The sequence below is a fragment of the Bidens hawaiensis genome, unplaced genomic scaffold (genome assembly GCF_021521415.1).
Source record: "Bidens hawaiensis isolate Kalapana, Puna unplaced genomic scaffold, B.hawaiensis_p1.1 tig00031487_1, whole genome shotgun sequence".
Classification (NCBI taxonomy): Eukaryota; Viridiplantae; Streptophyta; class Magnoliopsida; order Asterales; family Asteraceae; genus Bidens; species Bidens hawaiensis.
This window is the reverse complement of record NW_027505214.1, coordinates 39952-50599: the sequence shown is the minus strand read 5'-3', so window position 1 is coordinate 50599 and position 10648 is coordinate 39952. Positions and strand designations below refer to the sequence as shown.

General features: G+C 37.5%; 1 protein-coding gene across 1 annotated transcript; it reads left to right on the top strand.

Annotated features, from left to right (window-relative positions):
* Nucleotides 1-4537: 4537 nt before the first annotated feature.
* Nucleotides 4538-9583, top strand: LOC143611542 (protein S-acyltransferase 18-like). Its single transcript, XM_077085742.1, has 9 exons — nt 4538-4847; nt 4944-5057; nt 6302-6625; nt 7109-7177; nt 7269-7340; nt 7420-7548; nt 7655-7735; nt 8466-8630; nt 9017-9583. The coding sequence occupies exons 1-9, from the start codon at nt 4806-4808 to the stop codon at nt 9488-9490; spliced, it is 1470 nt and encodes a 489-aa protein (XP_076941857.1). The 5' UTR covers nt 4538-4805; the 3' UTR covers nt 9491-9583.
* Nucleotides 9584-10648: the final 1065 nt, after the last annotated feature.

Below are 10648 nucleotides of genomic sequence, written 5' to 3'. Positions count from 1 at the left end.
ACCGATAAGATGGAAAAGTTAGCCCGATTGTATATTCGAGAAGTAGTTTCAAAACACGGAGTTCCGGTATCCATCATTTCTGATAGAGATAGTCGTTTCACCTCAAGATTTTGGAGATCGATACAAGGGGCTTTAGGTACTCGTCTTGACATGAGTACGGCTTATCATCCCCAAACGGATGGACAAAGCGAGCGAACCATTCAGACATTAGAAGATATGTTGCGCGCGTGCGCAATCGATTTCGGGGGTAGCTGGGATACTCATCTCCCATTGGTTGAATTTTCATACAATAACAGTTATCACACAAGCCTCAAGGCTGCGCCATTTGAAGCCTTGTATGGACGCAAGTGTAGGTCCCCACTGTGTTGGGCTGAAGTGGGTGACAAGCAAATGACTGGTCCAGAATTGATCCAAGAAACGACGGACAAAATTTTCCAGATACGGGATCGCCTTAAGGCAGCGCGCGACAGACAGAAAAGCTATGCAGATGTGAGAAGAAAACCGTTGGAATTTCAAGTAGGGGATAGAGTACTTTTGAAAGTCTCTCCATGGAAGGGAGTCCCCCGTTTCGGCAAGCGAGGAAAGTTAAATCCGCGATACATCGGACCATTTGAGATCCTGGAAAGGATCGGTCCAGTTGCTTATAAACTCCATTTACCCGCTGAACTTAGTGGAGTTCACGACACGTTTCATGTGTCCAACCTCAAGAAGTGCTTATCTGATGAAACGTTAATTTTACCATTGAACGAGGTTCATATCGACAAACAGCTACACTTCGTGGAAGAGCCTATAGCAGTAACCGATTGGAAAGAACAAAAGTTGCGAAGAAGCCGAATCAAGTTAGTAAAGGTTCAATGGAACTCAAAGCGTGGACCTGAATTCACTTGGGAAAGAGAAGACCAAATGCGCAAAAAGTACCCATACCTCTTCCAAAGAATAGTTCCTACCAGCGACACCTCCTAATTTCGGGACGAAATTCTCCTAACAGGGGGAGAATGTGACACCCGGTAATTTCCCAATCCCATAAACCAAGTAATCAACCTAATTATTAGGTGATTGTGAATTTTCTGCGCGCCATGTTATGATCAGCGCGGGCATAGGTTATATGCGCCATGCGCTGATGCGATGCGCGCCATGTTATGATCAGCGCGGGCATAGGTTATATGCGCCATGCGCTGATGCGATGCGCGCCATGTTATGATCAGCGCGGGCATAGGTTATATGCGCCATGCGCTGATGCGATGCGCGCCATGTTAGGATCAGCGCGGGTATATGTTATGTGCGCCATGCGCACAGGTTTTGTTGTGTTTTCATGACAACTTAATTTTATGTCGTTTGTCTAATGGGTTGCATACCTCTTCAATGATCAATAAGTAAAACTATGTTCAAACAATATCCTAATTTCCTAATTAAGACCCAAATCATTTATGCGCGCGCGGAAAAAGGGAACTAACCTCCCCGCATGGCGGGAACATTGAGAGCTAGTTTGTGTGAAGCTCCAAGATGGAATTGACTTCAACATAACTGATCACTATGTTGAAATACCAAGACCTCATGGAGAATCTACAAATGAAACTCAACGTCCCTGACTACGAGAAGGTTACGCATCTACCCGCATCAAACAAAAAGGAGTTATGTGCGACACCTGCGGGAAGAATCCTCGCGGGACACCTTAAAACTAAACCCTTTACGCATGAACGTCTGCACAGAAACCAACCACCTTCTCGCTTAAATCCAAAAGTTCACCCTGTTAATAAACTCTGAGAACGCTGGTTCCAGCAGAGCCAGATGGACTCGCAGGATTCCTTATAAGGACGCCTGCGCAGTGATACGCGCAGGATTCGTTACAAGGACGCTTGCGCGAAGACCAACTGGAGCCGCCGGACCCACAACGTTCAAAGAAATGGCCTTCACGCAGAAGGCTATACGCGCAAGGCTACACGCACAAAACACTTAGTCTATTCTTCAGATGTAAGGGGATTACCCCCGCCCAGAAAGAACCAGTTGCGTGTTTCAGAGATTTATTTTACCTTTTGACTGCACACTGACAACAGTACTAGGAAAAGTATACTGTAACACGAAATGTCAGCTGTCAGCCGCACCTACTCTCACCAACCACAGTCCTGCATGTACTGTCAAATCCATCAGAATCTTTATAACCATTCCCTAGGACCATCACCCCCATCCCTAAATAAATAATAATAATAAACCCCATACCTTGTCATCATTACACCCAATATAAATAAGATTTCAATCCCCTAAATCAAGGGATTGTGTTCCCTTGAATTTGCCTATAAATAAGTATCAATTCATGAATAAAAATATCACACAAACACACTTCAAACTCCTCTCTTAAACCTGTAATTCTGCACTAACCATCTCCCAAGCATCCGTTTCCAGTTCCATCGCTAGGTAAGCCGAAACTTTAGTCTTGAGATTTACTTTTCTGACCAACCCTTATATTCTTCGATTTCTTGATCTTAATATACATATTTCCTGTTATTTAAACATATTCTAGACTTCCAATTTCGAGGCTAACATCAGGAAACCCGAATCTCGTTTAATCTCCCTCTAAACCATCGCTTAACAAGAATCACAGGTGAGTCTCACAGCCCCTATTTTCACTGTTTTTAAACTGTTTTCGGGGCGAGGGACACGTGTTTTAATTATGTTTTATCATGGTATATTTACAAGCAATGCAAACGATTATCTGTTCATGGTGTTTATCTTGGTTTTCAATGTAAGTGCGCAAGTTTTAGACAGTGATCACTCGTCAGTGGAACTCTAAGGGTAGGGACTGCTGTGTTTGATCAACTCACTCGTAGGGGTCGCACCTCTTTGCATAGACGAGTGCCTAGTATGGTCATGGGGTAGTACTACTGGTAAAGCCCGCTCGTAGGGGTCGCACCTCTTTGCACGGACGAGCGCCTAGTTTTCCGAGCACAACGTCCGTGCGTAACCCGCGGGACGGTATTGTTTTAGCTCGTAGTGGCAGCGCCACTTTGCATGGACGAGCCCGGTTTTTCAGAAATGTCCGCGCGTAACCCGCGGGACGGTTTTATCAAGCATATGTTTTAACGATGTTATCAGAAATATGTTTCAATATGGTTTTATCAAGGATATGATGCAATACGATTTATCAAGTCACCAAAACTTGTGAACTCACTCAGTTTATACTGATTCAAATGTTTTTACGTGTCTTTCAGGTGATAATTAGTAGCGCAAGGAGTCACACATAGAGCACTTCACGCAGAACATCTATAAAAATGGTTTTTGGAAGATTTTAGTTCTATCCCTTCCACACGCGTGGTTGTTCCCGCCGTGTAAGGGGATATGGCGCGGAAATCTTCGACGTTTTTCATATGTGGATGTTTTTATATGTAATTCTAAACAATGTAATGTATTTTGTACTAGACATTTCATGCGCAATGGAAAATTTATTTGAATGTTTGCAATGACCCGTGCTTGATTATCAATTCCCACTCGCGCGCGCCCGGCTGTTTCCGCCATTTAGGGCCGGGTGTGACAATATATAATCTTGGAGTGAATTTCGGATGTAACAGTAGTTCAATGTGCGTGTAATGTATTATCTTAGTGATTTAACAAGAGGGTTTGACAGTACGGATTAGGGTTTTCAGGTGATATTGATGAACTTGAACCTTCAAAACATGCATGCAGATAAAGAAAACTCAATGGCGAAGAGGCGAAAACAAAGACAGAGAATAATAAGGGAAGAATTAAAGGTTTGTTATGCAAAATATTGATGGCTGTTTGATTTGGTTGCAGATGAATGTGATCAAGAAGAAGAAGATGCAACGAACTTACAAAATTCACTTTATTATTATAGTCTTTTGGGGGAATTATAGAAAGTGAACCTTTGAAACAAACATTTACGATTTTACCCCTGACTATGTGTAGTGGAGGATTACAAAATTAAAGGATTTTCGACACGTGACGCCACATTATCAGAGTGGCGATTTTTATTTCAGGGTGTAGTGGTGTTCAAGCCATTTTTCGTCCCCTTTTTAATTTTTTATTATTATTTTCAAACATATAACGACGACAAAGGTATGCCCCCCTCCCCCCACCACTCATCGCCCAAAAATCACTGAGGGCGGTGTTAGTGTCGAAATCAGCCAAAAAAACACCTTTTATTGCCCTATTACGTATAGCCAAAAACAAGGGGTCTTCTAACCTTTTTAAACTTTATACAACAAAATATGATTACATAGATAAATTGTACTATTATTCAATAATAATGTAACTATTGAATAGAATAGAATAGAATGATGATACAGGAACATAGGGTTAGAAACATTTAGTCATTTACTCCTTTTATTATTATTATTATTAAAAACTGTTTAGTTTATCAAATCCCGAATCTTTTGATTATAAACTGTTCGGTTTTTAACTTATAAATTAGTAATTTCAAGGTTACAAATTATAAGTTTGAATGTTAAATTTACCTAATAAATTTATTATTTTCCGTCCTGTGTTACACGGACCACTATCCTATTGGTAATAATATTATTCCAATCCGTCTCTTAACTTTTGAAAATAATTTAAAAAAAGTTAAAAAGTAGAGGGTGCCTATATGCACCACATATAAACATGTAATCCAATATTCCAATTCACCCTCACTCAAAATTCAAATTCACAAATTCAACCGTTGAACTCAATTAGGGTTTATACAATAATAATAATAATACTCTCTCGATCTGCTTCCACGATCTCGTTCAATTAACCGTTAATTACAGTTCTTCAGCTCAAATTCAACACATTTTAAGGTTTAATTTCACGAAATCATGAGGCGCCATGGCTGGCAACGTCCGCTTCATCCTCTACAGGTAGTGTTTTGATATTAATATTAATATTAATGTTAATGTTAATGTTAATGTTAATGTTAATGTTAATTTAAGAGATTAAGCTGATTGTGTTTACAGGTGGTTGGAATGTCGATCTACGGTTTTCTGGTTGCGGCTTTTTATAGCTTCGTAGGGTTGTTTGTTGGCTCGAGAACTGCGGTGATTGTTGTTAACTCGGTGTTCTCGTTTACGGTATGAGTATTCATGGGTAATTGATTGTGTTATGTGGTGTGCACCTGTGGATGGTTAGGTTTAGGTCGGTTTTGGGCAAACGAGCCGAGCTGCACATGAGCTCGGATCGATAAAGACTAGAATCAAGCCGAGCTTTTTTGAGCTTCTTTTAGTTATCGAGCCCGAGCTTGAGTAGTTGAGCCTTGTATGGGAAGCTTGTTTAGGGTCGTTGAGCCTTAATGAGCATTGTGTATTTTTAAGTTTACTTTTACCTGTTTTAGACTTCTATGTATTAATTTCACGCTGAACAGCCGAGCTTGAGCAGAGCTTTACGATATGAGTATTGATGGTTAATTGGTTGTGTTATGTGGTGTGCGTGGTTTGGATTGGGTCGGTTTTGGCTAAAACTATGGTGCTCGTGAGCTACTTGAGCTCGGATCAATAAAATGATCAAATCAAGCAGAGCTTTTTCGAACTTGAGCCGAGCTGAAAAATAAGCTCGTTTAGATATCGAGTTCGAGCTCGAGCTCGAGGCTTGTATGGGAAGCTCGTTTAGGGTCGTTGAGTCTTAATGAGCATTGTGTGTTTTTAAGTTTACTTTTACCTGTTTTGGACTTCTATGTATGAATTTCACACTGCACAGCCGAGCTTGAGCTGAGCTTTGGCTTGTTTAAGGTGCTACATGAGCTTGAGCCAAGCATAGGATCTTTTAAGGTTTTGTTGAAAGTATATAACAATAATTATAAATGTGTATACGAGCCGGGCCTGAGCTTGAAAAACAACTCTTGAGCCGAGCTGAAGCTTTAAAAAAATAGCTGGAAACGAGCTGAGCTCGGGCTCTCGTAAGTCAAAACGAGCCGAGCTCAAGCCTAGTGGGCTTGGCTTGGTTCGTTTACACCCCTAGCTAAAACCGAACATAAAACCAAAACTTCAGTTTTTGAATTTTTGAAAATCATTCTATTTAGATTTTTTTGGTTAGGGTACTAATAAATTTGGGCTTTATACATATTTATTAAATTCTTATAAATTATTAAAAAAAAGCAAATTTATAAGTTCGATTCTGTCATTTTTACATGCAAAACTAAAACCGAGCTGTACGTTTAGTTTTACAAAAACATAAAAACAAACCGTCTGTTTTTGTTTCAGTTCTTTTTTTTTTGGTTTCATGCTGCACACCCCTATTAATCACCATGATTCTAACTTCTAAGAGATGTGATTGTTTGTCTTCCAAGTATGATCACTAAAACGTTGTTTTTGAGTTTCAGGCCCTAGCAGTTATGTTTCTGTTTGTAAGGTGCACTGCAATTGATCCAACTGATAAAACATACTCCAAAAGGAAGAAGAAGTCTAAAAACATGTCAAATCAGATTAATTATGGTTTTCTTTTGGGTCACATTATTATGAGGTTTTTCACAAAGATTGAACGCAAGATACTTAGGAAGTTTATAAGGCGAAAGTACCTTGATCCTTTGAGTACCACAGCTCAAATGGAACCTCTGCTTCCATTTCCACTTGTAGTCAAGGATGACTCGGTTTCACCTGGCCCTTTTCAGGATGACATTTCATTTTGCCTCCTTTGCGATTCTCAGGTTAACCTCTTGCCAAATTTCCAAGTCTTAAGTAGGATTGTTAAATGGGTTGTGTTCGTTGGTTGGCAGGTCAAATCTGACACGAAACCCAAACACAACATGAACCAGAAAATCGTGTCAGTGCATGACAGTGACGACACGAGTTTTCGCGGGTTGACAAGAACACAACCCGTATTACCTGAAATTCTATTTAATTTTTTTTTTGCATAGTAGTAATTACAATTTACAAACAATACAAATGTATATAAAACAATTAACTTTAAACTATAAAATTAATGCTATTTTTTCTTTCTTCTAAACTCAGACATAAACTGTCTGATTAGTTGATGTAATTACAAATGACACATCTTAATAAATAAGTATATATTAAACGGGTTACACTGGCCAATTTGATACCTTACAGGTCGACCGAACACGACCCATTTAGCTAAATGTGTTCACGGGTTTGACCCAAAACTGACCCAAATATGTTTGTTTTCACAGGTTAAAAAGCATAGTAAGCACTGCAGGACTTGCAATCGGTGTGTGGAAGGGTTTGATCACCACTGCAGGGCAAGTAAATTTTGGCATATATATATTTTAATTTTCTTCATTTCAAAATCCTGTGTGTCTAACATACCGCGGCAACGGTTTCTGGTTTCAGTGGTTAAATAATTGTGTTGGGAAAAAGAACTATAGGACCTTCATTCTTCTCCTAATCTCTGTGTTATTAATGGTTAGTAATTTGCTACTTTTACTATTTCTGTTTTTTTGGTGACTAATTATTGTGTTGACTGGTCAACTTTTACAACCAGCTTATTATGGAAGGAGGGACTGCAATTGCCATTTTTGTTAGGTGCTTTACAGATGCACATGGATTAAACAGGGATCTTACAACAAGACTCCATTTTCATTTTCCAAGAGGAATTCTTGCAGCTATATGTGTAAGTCTTTCTTAGTTTCTTGGCCAAAAAGCATAAAATATAAATAATATTTATGAGAATTCTGTTTATCACTGCTTGATTGTGATATGTGATACGCATGTAATAGGTTTTGCTAGTTTTACTGACGGCTTATGGTTCAGCGGCTTTAGGACAACTTTTCTTCTTTCATGTTGTTCTCATCCGCAAGGTATGTATACTATTAGTTGTGGTATATGCCTTCAGATCTAAGGGGTGTGTGGAAAGTGATCATGTGACATGGAATAAATTTTGGGGTGCAAACAAGCTGCGTTGAGGTGGAGTTTTACTAGGCTTGAGCTCGTTTAATTTACTAGAGCTCGAGCTTGAGCTTGGCTCGTTTCGTGTCCTGTTTGTAAAGCTCAAGCTTGGCTCGTGAGTAGCCTTTTAAGCTCGGGCTCGACTCGTTTATTTTATATTATTTAATCTAGATACATTTAAATTATTTTTATATAAATTTCTAATTATTTAGTTATTTTTATTGTTATTTTTTACATAATAATAATAATAATAATAATAATAATAATAATAATAATAATTTTGCAAATATATATTTAATATCTTATATAAAAATGATATAGATAATAGGCTCACTAGCCGGATTGAACTCGATAGGTGAAGCCCGAGCTCAAGCTCGTTTAAGCTTGTTTCGATTCGAGCTTTTGGCTAGTTGATTTCAATTAGCTAATGAGCGGCTTGGCTTGTTTACATCCCTAGGAATAACTAGAATAAGTTATGAGCTGTGCTTATGTTGATAATTAGATGATCTATTGTTTAAGGATCAGCTACATTATACCCAAAAACTAGAAAACTACACAATATACAATACTAAGCATTGCCCTATGAGTAATTGTTTTACACTTCCAACAATTAATAATCAAATATGATGGATGATATTTTAGGGAATGAGAACTTATGATTACATAATGGCAATGAAAGATGAAAATGAGTTGTTGGTACAAGAAATGTCAGACGAAGATGATTCAGATTTTTCGTCAGACGAGAGCGTAGAGTTGGATTCCCCTGAAAAAACAAGATTCAGAATATGTAGAGACAGAAGCCCAGAGGTATGAAGTATTAAGACAAAAACTTTATATTTTTATTATTTTTATCAGTTCATCACATTTTTTTTTTTATTTGCTTTAACCTGCACTGTTTTAAAAATGTTTTTTATTTGTTTTTACATTAGCATGCATAACCTTACAGGCCAATTTTTCGAAAAGATAAAAATAAAAAAATTTCATGTAAAATCAAAATTAAAACTTGGATCTATCAAACTTCTTTTAAGGGATTTTGACCATTGTGTAAAACTGATGATGTGGCACGTCAAGTTCACACAATTGAAGAAGTCAACATCAGTAAAACTTGCATACTATTTAGTGATAATCGTCCTCGTTTTGCATGTGAGACACAAATCACAACAGTAATAACCGGATGTCAATGATATTTTCAGAGCCAACAAGTGCTTTCGGTTCGGATCGATAAAGAACCACAATCAGCTAAAAAGGCCGAGGGAAAAGGTTTTCGTGCTAGCATAAATCCATGGAAACTTATAAAAATGAGCCGCGAAAAGGCTCAGTTAGCTGCTGATAAATCCCGCGAAAGGTTCATGAGACAACAAACAGTTAATGAAATCAATGATACAATCAAACCACTACCACTCGAGACAAAAATCGGGCCATCATTAACGACATCAAACATAGATAACAACAACAATGGTGTTGGTGTTACTCCACTTGTAACACGCAGGCTTTCGAGTCCTAGAAGACGGTTATCTGTTTCTCCATCACCAAAACAAATGTACAAGAGTAACTTTGATCTCAAGTTGACTGAGGTTTCTAAGGAACTTGAGACGTATATTTCGAGGCAGGTTTTGTGTTCGGTTATGAAAACGGGCGAAAACGAGTCGTCCTCGTCTCCAAGATAGTTGGTTTTATGTTCTCAATCTTTGAGAAAGATGTGTATTTGGGTGTTATGTATGTTGATTCTAATGTGGTTATTCATTCATACATATAAAAGTGTATTTAATATTTATTAATGTCATTATTTGTTCACACATGTAAGGGGCTGTTTGGTAAGTATTGAATGACTAAAAGGTCTAAATAATTAAGAGTCTGAATGATTAAGAGTCTCTGACCCCAGAACCCATAAGTGTTGTTTGGTTGAACATCTGAATGACTGTGTAGAATGACTATTCTACCCCTCTAAATTATTTTGTTCACAATGAACTACCAAGAATGAACTACGACGATACTTTGTTTTTTTCATTAAAACCCAACATATATATATATTTATATATATAAACACACACGTAAAAATGAAAACATGTACACAAGTTTCATATACAAAAATTCATAGTGCCAAAATATAAATGTCTAAAAATGAAAATAATATGCAATATCTAAACCCACGTCTTCATTCTTGCAGCCCAAACAGTGTCTTGTCTTCATACTTGCAGTATAAACCGACGTCTTCACCCAAACCGTAGAAATTACCTAACAAAATACAGTCACATTAATAAGATAAGGCTTAAAAAACATATACAAATGTAACTATGTACGGTTGACATACCTCTTCTTTTTTTTTCTCTATTTAGTTGATGTATAATAATTACAAAGTATATCTCCAATTTTGAGATAAGATTTACAAATATTATGATAATTCTAAACAATATTTAACATATAATATAACTCTATTATAAACCAATCATCTAGCTTCACCACAACACACCACATTTCATACAACACATGTTCTTGAGAGTGAAATATGTAAGCACCCATACTGCACACGTGACGTCTTTAAGTCAGCACTTTTTTTCAAGTTTCACGGTACCACCACGTATCTTCTAATTTGCAAAGATAAAGTAGATAGAAAACTCTCTAAACCAATAAGTAATGTTTTGTTTCATTGATTAATGCCCATGCATGTGTCTATATACTATTTTTTATTCATTTATGAAAAATGATTTGATTTCTAACTTATTTAAACCAGTTATATATAGACATCACTAGCATCCAAACAATAATAGTACAAATACAAATTAAAGTCAACTCAATCGTTGACCATTTATAACATGTGTTATTGA

What these genes read in the sequence shown, in the direction of transcription:
- LOC143611542 (XM_077085742.1), top strand. Translation starts at nt 4,806, where the DNA reads ATGAGGCGCCATGGCTGGCAACGTCCGCTTCATCCTCTACAG. An exon ending in GAATTCTTGCAGCTATATGT is followed by an intron (nt 7,549 to 7,654) that starts GTAAGTCTTTCT and finishes CGCATGTAATAG; the next exon opens with GTTTTGCTAGTTTTACTGAC. An exon ending in ATGTTGTTCTCATCCGCAAG is followed by an intron (nt 7,736 to 8,465) that starts GTATGTATACTA and finishes ATGATATTTTAG; the next exon opens with GGAATGAGAACTTATGATTA.